An 18,376-nucleotide genomic window follows, 5' to 3' on the forward strand; every position below is an offset into this window, starting at 1 on the left:
CCTGCTCTCTAGGCATGTTGGCAGAGAGGTTAAGAGTGAGGACCCCGCGCCAGGTGCAGTGGCTCGCACCTGTAATTCCAGCACTTTGGGAGTGGAGGTGGGTGTTTCACCTGAGCTCAGGAGTTCAGGACCAGCCTGGCCAACATGGTGAAACCCCGTCTCTACTAAAAATACAAAAATTAGCCGGGTGTGGTGGGGCATGCCTGTAGTCCCAGCTACTCAGGAGGCTGAGACAGGAGAATCACTTGAACCCAGGAGGCAGAGGTTTCTGTGAGCCAAGATTGTGCCACAGCACTCCAGCCTGGGGAATAGAGCAAGACTCCATCTCAAAAAATAAATAGTGAGGACCCTGGAGCTGAACAACCTGGGTTCGTGGCCAGTTCCACATCACATTGGCTGTGAGAGCTTGGGCTGGAGACTTCCGCCTCAGTTTTCTTCCCTTTAAAACAGTGACACAATCATGTCAACCTCAGGGAAATCTTGGCACGTTGCCTGATACATGGGAAGTCTGCAAAGCAGTAGAATAGAAAGAAAAGCTCCTCCTCTACCAGATAGACAGTTCTGGAGGCAGGGTGTTCTGGAAGGGATCAAAGACCTATATAGAGACCCAGATGAGCCAACAGGTTTGAGAGCCTGATCTCTTCCCATGTGGGAGTCTTGTCTTCCCCACAAACTTCTTATCTTTTGAAGTTTTGCTTGTCTTGTTCTGCCACCCCAGTGTAGCAGCCAGCTTCCGAGAATGCACCAAATGTTCCCTACCCCTTGGTATTCATGCCTCTGTGTAACCGTCTTCCATGTCGTATCAGGATCAGTCTGTCTGATTAATCGAATACAGAAGTGAGGGTATGTGAGTTCTGCATCCAGGTCATAAAAGACATGAGACTTGTCCCTTACGCTCTCTCGGGCCGTTTACTCTGGAGGAGGCTGGCAGCCATATCATGAGGACACTCAAGCAGCTGTCCACACTGTTCACGTGGTGTGGAGCTGAGGCCTCCAGCCATCAGCCACTTGAGTGAGACATCCTGGAAGGAGATTCTCCAGCCCTAGTCAAGCCTTCAGATGCCAACAGCCCTGGTTACCATTTCATGGGTGCCTCATGAGAGACCATTAGCCAGAACCACCCAGCTCAACTGTTTTCAGACTTCTGAGTCTTAAGCTGCTAGGTTTGATGTAATTCATTACACAGCAGTAGATAAACAATATACATCCACATTTCCATCTTCTCTTGCTCAGACTCATGCCTTTAATCATTACCTCCATAAAATACTCTCAAAGTATTTTCCCCTGCAGGGTTCCATCTGCAGAGTTACACCCCACATTTCCCAGAGCCCCAGCTTCCCTTGCCCTGAATACTCCGTGGACTTCTCAAGCATGGCATCGCCAACTCTTCCTGCTTTCTTCCTTCTTTTTTTGTCACCCTCTCAGCTTTTCAGGCTCAAAACCTTGGAGCTGTCAACCATTGTCAACTTTCTATCTCCATCTACATGTGGTCTTTCACTCAACTCTTTCTGCAGAGTTTTCACACCTCGGGACCTACCGCCTCTGGCATGGTTCAGGCCCTCATTTTCTTGTCAGGAGGGCTCCTCTCCTGGTTTTCCATCCTCCCTGACTGTCTTTGCTTTATTCTCATCTTCATCCTGCTACTATAGAATAAAGCTTTTGGAGTACTGTTTCATCACATTTGTGCCGTGCTCAAAAATCCCAAGTGGCTCTCCACTGTCTTCCACTTAACATCTCAACTCTGCAGCCTGGCCTAGCCTACCTTTCCAACCTCATGATTGTCTGCCCTAAAAACTGTGCTCTCAGCTAAATGGACTAACCAGCTGTGTCAGTTAGCTATTATTGGGTAACAAACCAACTCAAAATGTGGAACTTAAAGCAACAACTATGTATTGTTTTTCATGAGTCTTTGGGTCAGATGGGTGGTTCTGCTAATCTAAGCTAGGCTCTGCAAGCTTTCTCTTGCATACAGATGAGGGAGCCTTGCCGAGCTGAGCTTAGATTAGCAGAACCGGAACCACCCATCTGACCCAAAGGCTCGTGAAAAATAATGCATAGTCATTGCTTTAAATCACTCATAATAGCACGTGGATTGGTAAGAAGACCACTTCTTATCACTGAGTAAGAAGACCCAGATAAGCCAACAGGGTTGAGAGCCTGATCATAAGACCATAATAGTTCATGGAATGGTAGAAGCCAGGACATATCTGGGATTTGAGCAGAAAGGTTACCCCCCAAGTAACTCTCCCATGTGGGGAGAATTTCTAGAGAGAGACCCTGACTTTAATTGGTTCTGCACTGGCCAGAAAGCAAGGCTGGGTCTTTGCAGCCAGCCTCATGTGGCTGCTTGTAAGGCTGGCCTGGATCACCGTGGCCCCCTGTGGGATTTGGAGCATGTCTTGGATGGTGGTTATGCCATGCCAGCATCCAACGTCCACATGGAGATCCAAAGCCTTCTGTCTGTTCTGGGCTTGCTGAGCCTCGGGGTGGACCTGGGCCTGCTAACCTGAAATGGAGCATGAGCCTGGCTTGATTTTCACAAGGACGGTGTAAGTCACGGACTGATTCAAAATGATAGCTTCCAGAGTTGCATCATTAGCTCTCATTGTTCCTATCCCATCCTCCGACAGCACTGGGTGGGAACAAGGAAGCATTTATACCGCGGCTGTCAGCGTCCGGGATGGCCTCATCATCACTGTCGCATCTGTGATCAATTCCAACTGAAAGCAGCGCACACTTGGGAGGACAAAGCCTATCAGAGAGCAGCTAACAAAGGAAGATGAATCGCCCCTTCGGGCCAGTGGCAGTGGGGAACGGGGGACACACTTTTGGGTGATTAGCAATCTTTTAAACAAAGAGATACTGTTGCTTTATCTTTTAGGGGAAATATTTTTTCTTTCCACATTATTTGTGTCATAATGCATTTGTATCCGTTCATTGCCTCCTCATCATTGATACATGTATCATTATTAATAATAAGTGTTAATGATTCTGTTTGCTAAAACACCAAATAATTACTATTATTTGTAATATTTTCCTATTCTTGGCTGGTTCAGAAATATTTTATAGAAATGGCAATGCTATGTGTCTGTCCTTAAAAATAAAACACCCACAGCTCAAGAGTTAAGATTCTAGAATCTTCAAAGGAGGATTTTGCTCCCACAGCAAGTAACCAGAGGTCCCAGTGATAGCTCAACGCTCGTGACATTTTTAGTAACTTTTTTTGTCTCCGGATAATGACTTGAGTATAATTTTAGGTATCTTTTGGATTAAAAAAAAGAATAGTCTAAGGGTCGCTCATACTTGTAATCCCAGCAGTGTGGGAGGCTGAGGTGAGAGGATCACTTGAGGCCAGGAATTTGAGACCAGGCTGGGCAACATAGTGAGACTCCATTTCTAAAAAAGAAAATTAAAACATTAGCTGCAAGTGGTGGCACATGCCTGTAGTCCCAGGTACTTGGGAGACTGAAGCAGAAGGATCCCTTGAGCCCAGGAGGTTGTGGCTACAGTGAGCTGTGATCGTGGCACGGTACTCCAGCCTGGGACAATGTGAGATCCCGTCGCAAAGAAAAAAAAAATTAAATTAAAAATTAAAATTTAGATTTGAAAAGAATGGGGGAGTGGGTTGGTAAATCCTGCTGTTGACTTACAATCCAGTCCTAGATCCTGGCTCCTGTAGCTCTGTGGTCCTGAGGTTCTGAAAATCTAGCCTTTCTCAGAAAAAGTAAACAGAGTAGGATTACAGCCTGAGTACATTCCTCTTATTGTGGCTGTGTTTTAACCTCGAATGAGGACAGCAGTGTTGGCCCCACACACACCCCCCCGCACCCGCTGCTTAAAAAGTTCTCCCTGCTCATCTCAGAGGTTTACCATATTAAAAGAGACTCATACCTTTGGACATGAGCAGAATGTCATCTAACAAAATGGCACAAGGCAAAATACCAGCAACTGAAAGTCCCCTGTGTAATTTAGACCACCCTCACTTAGATGTAAATTAAGGTAGAGAAGATTAAGGTGACCTCCAGTAAAAACACACCGCAGATGGTTTAGGGGTTAGGTTGTTACGAGTAAGGTTAATTAATTTTTCAGGGGCACTAGAATATACTATTAAGTGTCCTGGAAGAAGTAATTTCATAAGAGTAATTTCTAGAAGGAGTTTATTCGTCTCACGTTGGTGAAAAATTTAGCTGCTGCAAGTAACGTAATTTACTCCTTTTAAACAAAGCCTCCCCACCATGCTGGAAACCTGCTCATTTTGACCCACTGTTTCTCATGTCCCCTGTATGACCACTATAAAAATTTTCATCTGTGAGTGTGAAAATTATGTGATTGCTTCCCTGAGCTACCTTAGATGTAGATAAATGTTTGTGCAAGTCAGAAATCTTTGTCTTTCTTTTTCAAAAGTACCATTTTAAGAACTTTTAGAGTAGTAACCTGAATACAACCTTAAATGAATACCATAAATTCAAGGATTGCTTCCATATATTAACGAATGGTATTTAAAGAGATGTACTCATATATTCATGGATTCACACATTCGTGTATATTGTTCATATATTCAAACATTTAATAAGCTATTTATTATTGAGTCCCCACTATGGAACAAGGTTAAAAAATTAATCAGGCAAGTTTCTATATTTAAGGTAGGAGTATTACTTCTGGCCAGATTTAATCAAATAGGCATCATGGAAGATGTGGAGGTGGAGGTGACTCTTGAAGTTCATCCCTGGGACATACAAGAGAGAATGATAGTCATGGAGGAATCAACTTTCTAAGTTATAGGTGCTGGGGACAGGGGTGGGCGACATGAAGGGCCAGTGTGGCTGGAGTAGAGGGAAAAAGAAGAGTTGGTTTGCCAGGTAGAAATGTAGATGGATGTTAGTCGTGGAAGGCCTTGAATGTCAGGTTATGAGCTTAGGCTTTGTTCCCGAGACACTGGCAGCCTTTAAATGATGTATAGCTGGGCAAAGACATGGTGAGATTTGTGCTTCAAGCTTGCAGTGCTGCTCAAACTGAAGTGTGCACCCACATCACCCAGGATCTTATTAAAGTGAAGGTTCAGAACCAGTCATTCTGGAGTAGGGCCTGAGACCCTGCATGTTTAATAAGTCCCCAGGTGATGCTGCCACTACTTGTCCATGAACCACACTTTAGGTAGCAAAGCTTTAGGGAAGGTTCCTGTCTCGCAACAGGTTGGATTAGTGCAGGAGGAGACTAGACTCAAAGGAACCTGTTAGAAACCAACATACTTCATCCTTGCTAAACAGATCTAAATAGTTGTTTTTTCAAAATCCATGCTTGATTTATTCACACATCTATACATCTATACATTGCGCATCAGGAACTAACATACCTTATCCTGGCTGAACAGATCTGAATAGCTTTTTTTTAAAAAAATCAAGGCTTGCTTTATTACATTCATGATTTCATTATAAGCACAAGTAATGGTCTCCTTTGCAGATACAATGCTTACTGAGGTCAGTGAATTCTTAGGAGAATAAACATAGTTGTCTGTGACTAAATGCAGCCTTCAGAAAGCATAAAGTAGATTTGGTCAAAATTCTGTCCCTGGGATTTGTCTGTGGTCATCAAAAAGACTAAAGGAAATGGAAACTTATTTTGAATGTGAAAGGCAAATTTATATCAGGAGAATTATAGCTATAGGGTGTGGTGACAGCAGCCAGGACCCACCTTGCTCAGCTGAAACCCACAGTCCTCTTCTCTGTTGATACTGATGTTTGTTATCACATCGCTGCTTCTGTCTGTGATCATTTTCTCTTCCTTGTGCTCCACCCTTCATCTTGGTAGTTTCATTTTAGTCTTAAAGTCCCTCTGATTTCATGCTTTCATTTCTTCTAGAGCTTCTCAGAGTTTTTACCAAGGTTCAGTCATTTAAAAACGTTTAAACATTTGATTAAATAAATAAATGCTCAAAAGTGTATTCAATTATGTAATTAAGAAATGCTCACCACATACCATGCATATCAATCAATACTTTTATGTCATATCAATACTTTTATGTTGTATTAAAATTAGAATGGATCACAGATGTAATAACATTGTTACATGTTGCAGAAATTCTAAGCTTCATTTTAATTCAAACTTGTTAGATTGTATTTCTTTTTTAGGTTTTATTTATTTATTTATTTATTTTGAGACGAAGTCTAGCTCTGTCGCCCAGGCTGGCATGCAGTGGCTCGATCTTGGCTCACTGCAACCTCTACCTCCTGGGTTCAAGCGATTCTTCTGCCTCAGCCTCCTGAGTAGCTGGGACTACAGGCACACGCCAACAAACCCAGCTAATTTTTTATATTTTTTTAGTAGAGACAGGGTTTCACCATGTGAACCAGGCTGGTCTTGAACTCCTGACCTCGTGATCTGCCTCTCTAGCCTCCCAAAGTGCTGGGATTATAGGCGTGAACCACCGTGCCCGGCCCTTTTTAGGTTATATTTAACCTAAAGTATCTAACCACATGCTTAGTCTCATGTGTTTTTAAATACACGTTTTTTCTAAATTATGAAATAATCCTCGTAAATGCATCTTATAAATTGTCACCACATACCTGTCACCTGCCAGGGTCTGAGTTCCGGAAATATTGAGCATTGTTTGCACTTGCCTTCTGAATGCTTACCTGTTCATTGGCTGGGGGGATGGTCTAAAAGTCACATCCAGCTGAACCATGGGGAGATATACCTCAGCAATTTATCTAGAAACCTTAGAAATCCAAGCAATGTTTGGTGTTGGGCAAAGAGAAGAGTGGGCAGATGCAAGGAACATTTCTGAGTGCCTTAGTCAGTTCAGGCTGCTATAACAGACTACCATAGACTGAGTGTTTTCAACAATAAGCAGACATTTATTTCTCATCGTTCCAGAGGCTGGGAAGTCCAAGATCAAGGTGCTAAGAGATTCTGTGACTCAGGAGGGCCTTCTTCCTGTTTTGCTGATGGCAGCCTCCTTGCTGTATCCTCAAACGGCAGAGAGAGAGGGGGTTCTGGCCCCTTCCTCTTCATATAAGGGTACAAATCCCATTATGAGGGACCCATTTCATGACTCTTCTCACCCTGAGTACCTCTCAAAGGCCTCACCTCCAAATACCATCACACTGGGGATTAGGGCCTCAATATGAATGTTGGGAGGACACAAGCATTCAGTCTCTAGCACTGAGGCTGATATGGTTTGGCTGTGTCCTCACCCAACTCTCACCTTGAATGGTAATCATCTCCACATGTCAAGGGTGGGGCCAGGTGGAGATAATTGAATCATGGGGGTGGTTTCCCCCATACTGTTCTCTTGGTAGCAAATAAGTCTCATAAGATTGATGGTTTCATTAAATGAGAGTTCCTCTGCACACAGTCTCTTGCCTGCTGCCATGTAAGATGTCCCTTTGCTCTTCTTTCATCTTCTGCCATGATTGTGAGGCCTCCCCACCCATGTGGAACTGAGTCCGTTTAACCTCTTTCCTTTATAAATTACCCAGTCTTGGGTATGTCTTTATTAGCAGCATGAAAACAGACTAATACAGAGGGACAAAGACAAGACTTAGCATTGACTGGTCTTCAAGATCTTAAGCCCCTGTGCCTATGAAGCATTACTGAAACTGCAAACAAGAGGGACTCTATGGCGGAAAACTATCTTCTGGAAAGTGCCAGCAGATTTTCCAGGTAGAGGATCCCATTGGCAGCCAGAAACATGGGTCTGTATCTTCTACAAGAAGCTAGCAGAGCCATTGATATAGATCTGGGAGCTGTACTCAGAGGCAGGAATTAAGGTCATATGATAGCCAGTGAGAATGAATGAAGAGAAACAGATGGCAGATCACTGGGGAAAGTGCCCTCAGAGGGGCCAGAAGGAAATATCAGAATCAACAAAGGAAACTGGGAAGGCATGTGTAGGAGGTTGAATACTGACCCTCAAAGATTTCAGGTCCAATTCCCTGAAACCTGTAAATGTTACCTTATATGGCGAAATGACTTTGCTGGTATGGTTGATTTATGGATCTTGAGATTAGGAGATTATTCTGGATTATTCGGGTGGGCTAAAAATGCAATATCATGTATCCTTTCAAGAGGGAGGCAAGAGAGAGATTGTGCACACACAGATAAAAAGGCAGTGTGACCATGGCAGCAGAGATAGCAAGGATGCAGCCACAAACCAAGGAATCCTGGCAGCCATCAGAAACTGGGAGAGGCAGGAAATGGATTCTGCCCCAGAGCCTCCAAGGGAGCACAACCTTGGTTTTGGCCCAGTGAATTTTTTTTTTTTTTTTTTTTTTTTTTTTTTTTTTTTGAGTCAGAGTCTCGCTCCGTCACCCAGGCTGGAGTGCATTGACACAATGTCGGCTCACTGCAACCTCTGCCTCCCAGGTTCAATTGATTCTCCTGCCTCAGCTTCCTGAGTAACTGGCATTACAGGCGCGCGCCACCAACACTTGGCTAATTTTTGTATTTTTAGTAGAGACACGTTTTCTCCATGTTGGCCAGGATAGTCTTGAACTCCGGACCTCAGGTGATCCGCCCGCCTCAGCCTCCCAAAGTGCTGGGATTACAGGCATGAACCACTGTGCCCAGCCCCAGTGAAATTTTTTTGGACTTCAGATTCCAGAGTTATAAGGGAATAAGTGTGTTTTAAGCCACTACATCTGTGGTTATTTGTTGCAGCAGCTATAGGGAACTAATACATCATGCTCACAGAACTAGATTGAAGGAGAGACTACAGGGAGAAACAGCTTGTGAGGAGCATGCGGCCAATGGGAAAGTATGCTACAGGGTAGGGTGGGAGATGTAGGAGGCCTCACAGGCAGGGGGGACACAGGATAGACTGAAGGATTGAAGGTGTGAATCAGCACTGGGAAGTGGAAGCAGTGGATATGAGTTCCTAGCTCTACAGATCAGTGTAGCAAAGGAAAGATGAAGGGATAATGGATGGTAGAATCTTGGAGGTTGCATATCTTGTTTTATAAAATAGGAATACAGCACATGTTAAAAAATATAAATAGCACAGAAAGATGGAAAATTAAACTTAAAGTCTTCCTCCACCCTTGCTTCTTACTGTGGTCCTCAGTCTGCTTTCCAAAGACAACCTACAATTTTTAGTGCATATTATCAGAAAGAATCTCGCAACTTGGCAAGTAAATCTGTATACATAATCCCCTGTTGATGAGCACTTGGATTTTTCCAGACTTCTGTTTTTAAAAACAGTGTTGTAGTGAGTATCTAAGAACAATATGTCTTGAATTATCTGGCCTATAAAAGAGTCTTACTAAGTTTTATTTTCTTTATTAACGTATGATTGTACCTGTTTCCCTGCATCCTTCACCACACTGAGCTTTGTCAAACCTTTTCATTTTTGCCATTCTGGTAGAGGAAAAACTACATTTTGTTGGGACTTAGATTTCTGCAATTTTGAGTGATGGTGTGAATTGTTTAATATGTCTGCTCTCCATTTCTATATCTTTTTCTGTTTCCAGCTTGCCCATTTTCATTCAACACTTACATACCTGTTGGAAATTGTGGTGCATTCAAGTGAACAAATTCTGTACTCATAAATATGGGTAAATCTCACAAACATCATGTGAAGTGAAAGGACCCAGCACAGTAAGATTCCTGAATATAAAGTTCCAGGTCCAGGCAGATCTCATTTCGGCATTTTAAATAGGCTAATGGTTATCCTTGGCAGAAGAAAAGGGACTGGAAAGGGGGTCCAGGAGTCCTGGACTTGAAAGTGTTTGCAGGGATTGGTAATATTTTGTTTCTCATCCTGGTTATATGGGTGAGTTTGCTTTGCCAAAATTCATTGAGCTGGATACGTGAGTTCTGTGCACTTCTCTTTATGTGTATTATACTTCCATTTATAAAAGAAAGGGAACTATTTTTTAAATATTGTTGAATGCTTAGAATGTGTCAGACACTGGATGAGTCAGATGAGGCTCCTGTTCTCATGGACTTAAATTTAGAATGAGATAAACACGTCAAATGTTTAGCGCAGTGCGTAGTGTGGAAAAGCACCCAATAAGCATTAGCTGGGAGGATTTATTTAAGAGAGGGGAGAAACTGATCAGTGTGTGTGGAGACCTAATGGGCGCATGGCATGGCTAGGAGGACATGTGTGATGGAATTGTGGGAAATGAAGCTGCAGAGTGAAACAGGAGCGCATCAGCAGGACCTTGTAAGGGCCTAAGCGAAAGGAAATTTATCCTGAAAGTGACAAGGCTCCAGTAGAAGGTTTTAAGCAGGAAAATGGCATGGCCAGATGATGCTCAACATCCTTTCTAACCTGCTGCAGTTCTCCAGCTCCCCAAGTTCCAACTTACAGCCTGAAAACGTACCTGCACATATCTGATAGCAAGCCCCACTACAGTAGGGTTCTGTGGTTCCATTCAGGGGTACCAGGAAGTGTTCCTGGGGGCCCCTTATTCCTGGTCTAGGACCTGCACCCAGGCTAAACCCAGTCCCACTGTGGCTCTATCATACCTTTCTTCACTGTTTAGCCTGAGGGCTGACAAGAGATTGGCTTCTGGGGAAACTCAGTGTCTGTTGTTGAATGCACATGCCCGGGTACTAAGAGCTGGCTCCACCATGCTGCTCCCCAGTCATGCAGAGCAACCATTGCTGGTTAGGTTCAGAAGGAGCATCAGAGACCTGTCCTGATCACAAAGCAAGTGAGTAGGGAAATGAGGGCTGGACGTCAGCACTTTAGGGCTCACCCTTCTCTCCCATGCCCTTCCTGTTGCAGTGCTAGAATTTCCATCCTATGGCAAAGGGGTTTAGGGACAACAACTCAACAGGGGAGGCAGCTTGAAGCTATATTTGCATATAATTTATTTTATATTGAGGAACACCAGGTGTCTGCATTAAGGAATGAGATGCTGATGGAGAATCGTGGAGAAGGGGTGGCACTAAATCCTTCCCGAACTATCCTTCTGCTTCCCACCCTCAATGCAGCCGGAACCTTTTTTCATTACTAACAAGACCCAGTTCTGAGCTGCAGAACCAACAAAACCTTTGTCCTCAATATAAATATTTAATGTGCACAAGAAGCGGCCATTAGAGAACCATTAGAGAATGGAACAGAAGCTAACCAGGTGCCTGGAAAGGATGGATTATGACATGGCCCAAGTGCTCTCTTGCCCTCTGTTAATAATGCAGGAATCACTAGAATGCATGCTCACTGGTTTCACCTGGGTCCTGTGTTCCCCTTCGGCTCCAGTTCCCTGCACAGGGAGCCAAAAAAAGTCTTGCTCCTTTTTCAGAGGCCCTGTGCTGGTAGGCTGGGCGGGAAGTTGGCAGAAGAGGGGCAGTGAGGGTTGACTTGCTGCCAGAGGTTTAATGCTGTCCTCGTTCTGTTTTCAGCGGAGGCTCAGAAGCAAGGAGATGAAAGTTGTGCCGCTGCTGAGGCGTTGACAGCGCCTGAGGATGCTGGGAGGCCCTCTGTCAACTCCCCAGCAAATCAGAGCCACGGGAACCAGTGCAAGCTCTTTCATCCTTCATTACCCCAGTTACCTTCTGAGGAAGAAGTAAACAGCCTTGGAAGGGAAATAATTAAACTGACAAAGGAACAGGCAGCTGCAGAACTGGAAGAGGTCAGAAGAGAGCGTCCCATGGAGGGTCAGAGGAGTGAGATGGGGCCAGCCCCACCGGGCCTGGCCATCCAGGGGGAGCTCCCCAGATCTCACCTGGACTCCATCGAGGCCAGCCAGCCAGCAGCCGAAGCTTCCACACCGGAAGACGGCAAAGGGATCCCAGAGGGCAGAGGCACGAGGAGCACCGTGAAAACCTGAAGGGGAGAGGGATCTGACACAATGACACGTTGAAAGCCCCAGAGAGGGTCAAGAATGAAGCATCCGAACGGCGCGCCCACATCGCCTTCTCCTGAAACACCTCCGAGTCTGCAAGTGAGAAAATGCTCTGATCCTGTTGCAAACTGTGAATATTCTGATGATGCCAGTACAGTTTGATTTATTAAATGTAGGTCCTCAAGCTTCTCAGTGTCATCTCTTTCTGCCAGACAGTGCTACTGTGAACAGGGCCAGGCCCAGGAATTGTGTCCACCATATGGCTGGTTGTCAGCGTCCGTCTTTCTGTCAGCTTTTGTTTTATCAGAGATAAGATGTTTTTGTATTAGCATTTAATGTTGTCAATCAAAATTACAGGAAGAGCTAGAAACTGATGGGGTTTTTAATCAGGTCCCCATCTTGGTCAAGGTTAGGCAGCTGGAGAGGAAGGTGTAATTGAGCAGAACATGTCCAGAGGGCCCATAGCTGCACCCCATCAAGTCAGGGCCCACCCGGTAGGACTGCCTGGCATGGATGTGCTTGGCATTGAGCCCACAGCACTGCTGTTGTGCAGACTGGCAGGTGGAAGGGGCCTTCAGCAGGCTGAGAAGTTTGGGCTTCTGGGTTGAAATCCACAACCCCTGTTGAGTCCTGTGTGCTGAGTGCCAGAGCTGAGTTTTCTGGCTTGTAAATCTGGAGAATTAACTGATCTGAAGTTATTGGGAGGGGTGAGCTTTTGTAAAAGCTGGGGAACAGGACTCCCAGTGGTGGTCTGGTTTTTTGTGAGATGAGATGAGAGCTACAGCCTGGAAATGCTCGTTCTCTGCATTCAACCTGTCTAACATACAGGATCGTATGGCCATTTCAGGTTTGGGAAAGATCTACCTGCTGGGAGCCACCCTAGTTTCCCACACCACCTGGAACTTCCAAACCCTTCACTCCTTCAACAGAATGTTGAGGCTGCCTCATTTGTGCCATCAAGTATTAGAATTTCAAAGACCAGACACAGAGCTCATAACCTTGTATGGGAAAGAGAGAGGAAAACAAAAAAGCTTCACCACAGCATGGCAAGGAGGGATGTGGAACCAAGGACATGATCCAGGGGTGGGAAAGGGGGGCGTGCTCAATCCCAGCTGGTGCTTTCCTTGCAGATAAAGATTAGCTTTTCTAGGTGGCATCCAGCACCGCAAAAAATTAAAAGGTCATCCAGCCATAGCTTTTTTCCCAAAGCTCAGAATGCCTCTGAGAACCAGAATCACTCCTTTGAGAGGCGCTTCTTGCAGGAAAAAGAGGCTCCCAGAGTGGTAGCCTCTCTTAGTGAAAATGCATCCTAAAAATTCAATGTTTGTCCCAGGCTCGTGACACTAAGATGTGACATCTGGACATGAGGGGCCAGCCACACAGATACATCCCTCCCAGCTTGCATCTCCAGGAATCACTCTGCTAGCAGAATGGGCTACCCATCCCTTCCTGTGCTGCTCCTCTGAAGTAGGCCAAAGTGCAGCCCAGAAGCACCCACTCCTTTGTCTGACGCACACTGGGTGGGCCTCCCGTTACTGGAGTTGAAATGGGAGCATGCTGGAGTCAGTGTTCTCTTGCTCCTGGTGAGAAGGACATCCCATTGACCCCTGGCCACTGGGTCCAATGTTCCATCCTTCCTTCTGTCCCAGCCTGTCCCCCTCCCCACCAGGCCCACCCTACAACTTCTACTCAAGGGCAGTTGCTCCTGCAGCTGGAGGGCTTGCACAGACCAGCAGTCAGTCGCGGAAATCATTCTTCCTGCTGGACTGGGCCTTAACTGCCTGCAAATGTCCAGCACTACTGCGTAGGATGCCAGAGCCACCAAAGGAAAACACAGCCAAGTTTAATATAATAATAATAAAAGGAAAAAGCTCAGCCTGCAGAACTCTGGTTTTGACCCACCGTCGGCCTGATGCACATCTTCAGGGCCTGTTCAGCACGTTCTGAAAAGCAGGGCTCGTAATAGACTCCAGCACATTCCATCAGAGTCAGGAAAACTGCGGTGAGTCCCAGAGAATCTAGGGTGCAGGGCAGGGAGCAGGAGTCATAGGGAGTGATAACCTAAACTGTGTATAGTCAGCTGGGAGGATCTTATGTTATTAAGTGAAATGAGAGCCAGTTAGTTGATCCTGTCACAGATGTAACCATGATAACACCCCATAGATATGCGACACGTGTGTCCTGCCCCTGCTTTCCCCGTCCAACATGGTTCTTCTGTTCCACAGGCATTAAAGGGGTTTTCTGCAGTTACTTACAGCTGTCTTTTGTCTTTTTTAAGATCATTGTTTAAGGGTGTGGCATTCTCTCCCCTACTTCACTAGGTAACCCTGCATCAGGCATGGTCCTCTCAGCTTCAAGCCACACTTAACAGAAACTTAAACAGTAGGGACGTGAATTCTGTTCTATAACAGGAACTTTGGAAGTAGGGCATTCCAGGGCTATACATTCAAGAAAGTCGTCAAGGTGTTCTAGGTTTCCATCTTCCTTCTCTTCCTGCTGTGTCAGCTGCTTTCTCATAACAAGGTGACCGCAACAGCTCCAGATAACATCTGTTCAGAGGCAGAAGGAGGTTTCTTTCTCCCCACATACATGTGTGTGTGTGTTTCAAGAGCGAGAAACCCAGTTCCTATCACATTTTATTGGTCAGAATGATCACCTGGGGCTTGTGGTCGCATGTGACGTCACATGATGATGTCACATGATAATGTCTTAACCATTCCTTAGCAAGGGAGGTGGTATTACCATGATCCGTTTAGGTTCACCAAGATTCACCCTTAAGAACTGAAGAAGGGCCCTGTCCCTAGACATTCAGACTCTAAAACACCAAAACAGGATCATATCTTGGGATGCGTAAGAGAGTTGGGAATAGACAACCAATGGTGTTGTCTCTGAACACCATGTCTTCTTGTTGCTGCATAAAAAGCCAGAAAATCATGTTTCTGATGAGTTTGGAGTTAGGGGGAGGGGCTATGGTTGTTTGCTCAGAAAAATGCCATCTCATCCCCCTTCCCTGGAATCTTTCTGATCTGTCCTGTTTTGTAGGTGGAATGTTCCCACCTTTGTTTGTCTGTTCAGACGTGTTTGTCCTTCCATTATTTTTCCAGCTGGGTTGCCAGCAGAATGCAGAGCAGTCTAGAGAAATGAAACAGAGCTGACAGGTCTCTTAATGAAAGCTTGTTTGCACACCCTGCCTTTCCTGTGATCGCTCTGTACCTGAGAGCCTCTAGGTGTGGATTTTTACATGAGCGTTTGTCTTTCTTTTAATTAAGGCCTGTAGAAATGGATTGGTTTTTGTAAAGCAGGCATTTCTCATCCCCTCACTCTTGCTCTTCCTCTTTCCACACCTTCTCTGCCCATCTTCCTCTCCCCTACCCCTTCCTTCTCTTCCTCCAGCAGCTATTCCCAAAGCCTCTCTAGCCAGGAGGCTCCTGATGGCCTCAGCTCAATGCCAGCTGGACCCTCCCCGTTTTTGGCAATCTTAAGCAAGCTAAATTAGTTTGCCCATTGTTGCTCCTCTTCTGTGACCTCCCTCCCAAACATGCACCACCATCACGATGCAAAGTTCTAGAAAAGGGCTCTGCTATCAGTTATTCACATGTTGGAGTAAATATTTTGATGTATTATTCCTACTGGGAGCCTTTGCACCCCAGTTCACCACCTGGCATGAAAAGTTCTGTCTCTTCTTTAAGGAATGGCAAAGACCAGCTACTTACTTGCGGAAGTGATCTTCCCTGTCTCTTTAAAATTACAGCATGCCTTTGCCCCTGTTGGTTTTCACTCCAAAAAAATGGGGCGACCTCTTGGCTTTGTTGGTTTCCCATAGCCCTGTGGATGACTTGGTACCCTACTTCTTTTTTTTTTTTTTTTTTTCTGAGAGTCCCACTCTGTCGGCCAGGCTGGAGTGTGGTGGCATGATCTCGGCTCACTGCAACCTCCACTTCCCGAGTTCAAGCGATTCTCTTCCCTCAGCCTCCCGAGTAACTGGGACTACAGGCCACCATGCCCGGCTAAGTTTTGCATTTTTAGTAGAGACGGGGTTTCAGTATGTTGGCCAGGCTGTTCTCAAACTCCTGACCTCGTGATCTGCCTTCCTTGGCCTCCCAAAGTGCTAGGATTACAGGTGTGAGCCACTGCCCCGGCCTGTACCCTACCTCTTTTTGAAAAAGCACCTTCTTCCTCTACTTTCGTTCTGAAACCTCCATTTAAAACACTCCTCCTCCTCAGCAACTTCAGACTAGATAGGGTGTCAAAAGGCCACAGCATTGCCCCCAACACACTCCTTTAATGTATTCCCTTCTTTCCAGGTGTCTTCCTGAACAGAGAAAAATGTATAGATCAGAGAGATGCAATTGGGAGCTCCGTAGTGAATCTAGTTAGAAATGAGAAGCAGAAAAAGTAGGAAAGACCCATCTCTTAATATTATGGTTGCTTCCCAAAACAAAACAAAACAAGTTGATACAGCATGAAGGCAATTTAAAATGATAGATATGGACATGCTGCCTTGCATTTCATATCACCTCTTTACTAAATGAGAATTTTTTGGATGCAGAGGGAAAGTTTGCATAATATTGAAAAGTTTGATTTTCTGGAATCTATGTGAGCTCAGGAATATATTTGGGGATCTTAGCAGAGCCCAGTGGTAGCCTATTAAATGTAAAACAATTGGCTTTGTTTTTAAAACCAGCTGCTATTTTGTAGTTTCATTTAAAGAAAAAGTACCTTCTATTCATTTGCAGAACTTGCTTTATTGGATTCTACGGTCACTGTGTATCATAACTATATCTTTTTTGTTACCTGAAATAAAAATGTGACAATTTTCCTGATAGAGATGATTAATTATCTTTATTGTTTGCTTCATATTCCACCCTCACCACAGGGCAAGCGGAGGCTGAGCATGACTTCTGGCATATTGCGGCAACTTATCAGTTGCAATCTGTCACCTAAAACTATTTGATCATATGGTAGTCATGAAAAATATGGAGAATGTAAAGATTTTTATGCATTCAGTCAAAAAAAAAAGGCAGATCTAAAATCAGTTGGTTTATTTCCTGCAGTCTTTCAAGTTGACCAAAGCACTCACTGATTTGCTCTATTTTCTTATGTTTTTAGTATTTCTGTATATATGCACTAAAAAGCCCCACTTGGAAAAAAAAATCAGTGCAATTCTGAGAAAAAGCTTATCCTAAACATCTAAAGATAGCATTTCTAATTATTGTCTACATTGTGTTTAAACTGTGCAAACTTGAGCATTATTCTCACTTTACCAGCTGTGTCTAGGTAGAGTCATTACATCAAACGCTTCTAATTTTACAAAAAGAAATCAAAACAAGCGTGTGTTTCAGTCCCAGTGACAAATGCAAACCCTGTGAGTCAAACAGGCAAACTGATTAGCAAGCTGGCTGGGAAGTCAAAACAGCAAATATAAGGAGATTAACAAAATAGATCTGTAAGATGAGAGGAGTAAAAATAGACTCCAGGGGCCAAGTGGGGTCCGGTGGGTGGCTTTGGTGGCACACATATGGTTCTGTGCCAGGAACCAGATGTCTGCCTTTATGGCCCACTATCTTCCCTTCATCCTAGGTCCCCTCCCTGCAAGACATGGGATCGCAGAGTTCATGTCATCCAGTCTCTCAATGGATGCAGAAATCCTTCTCGGGAACCTCAGAGGTAGCAACTGTCCTTCATTTGAATCCTGGTTGCATGATGCTTGCTGCCTTGCAAGGCAGCCCCATCTATTTATTAGTAGGTAGCTATTTTTTGGATCTTAGCCATTGTTATTAATTAGATACTTATTAGGTCCTTATTTGTTGTACATGCTACCCTATGCACCTCTCATGAATAACACTTGATTTAATCTTCAAAACAATCTGGTATGATGATCTTATTTTACCCATGCTCAGAGAGGTTAAGTGACTTGTTCAGGTCACTCAGTTTGTGAGTGTGGCAGAGCTGAGGTTCAAATGGGCCTTTCTACCTGAGTCTGACCTGTTAACCATCATACTAGACGCATATCTTTGCCCTGACAATGCACTGTAATTTGTCCTCCTTTTATTTCGTGTGTGTGTGTGTGTGTGTGTGTGTGTGTGTGTGTGTGTGTGTTTCTTGTTTGTTTTTTGCTTTTTTTTGGGGGGGGGGGGGGGTTTGTTTTGTTTTGGTTTTTTGGCTCTGGAGGCCCATAGGATAATTTATCCATCCCATTCCTGGAACAGAAATGGAGTGAGTCTGCTAGGGTGCCTCTTCAGACCCCATCTACAGGGTCAAGGGTTGTGAAGAGAGAAACTAAGAACAGAATGCAACTGACAAGAAGTATCAGCCTCCTTCTGAAAAAAAAAAAAAACAAAGGTCCACACCTCCCTTGATGGTCCTGAATTTACCATAATCAAGACAGCAGAGTAGATGATGGGTGTTTGACATTTTAATCCTCTCCATCCTCTGTCCCCATGTAATAGCTGCCTTGTCACAACTTGTAATTGGGGGAATATTTGAGATCAGGATTGGGAGGTTTAGAGACACTGTTTGCTCATCCCCTTTCAGTGCTGATGAGTACAGTTCAAGTTAGTATTCAAACTAGTAAGAACCAATTG

The 18,376-nt window shown here is 44.6% G+C and overlaps 1 protein-coding gene across 3 annotated transcripts in view; it reads left to right on the forward strand.

Annotated features, from left to right (window-relative positions):
• CCDC149 (coiled-coil domain containing 149) overlaps positions 1-14,042 on the forward strand; it is a 108,194-nt gene extending 94,152 nt beyond the window's left edge. For 2 of the 3 annotated variants that reach the window (XM_010362987.2, XM_030924230.1), the window contains one exon: positions 11,350-14,042. In XM_010362987.2, coding sequence (XP_010361289.2) covers positions 11,350-11,777 — 428 coding nt within the window. In that variant the 3' untranslated portion in view covers positions 11,778-14,042. Of the gene's footprint in view, positions 1-2,630; positions 3,244-11,349 lie in introns of those variants that run through there. The other variant, XM_030924235.1, reaches the window with a different exon arrangement.
• Positions 14,043-18,376: the final 4,334 nt, after the last annotated feature.

The sequence above is a fragment of the Rhinopithecus roxellana genome, chromosome 2 (assembly GCF_007565055.1).
Source record: "Rhinopithecus roxellana isolate Shanxi Qingling chromosome 2, ASM756505v1, whole genome shotgun sequence".
NCBI classification, from domain to species: Eukaryota; Metazoa; Chordata; class Mammalia; order Primates; family Cercopithecidae; genus Rhinopithecus; species Rhinopithecus roxellana.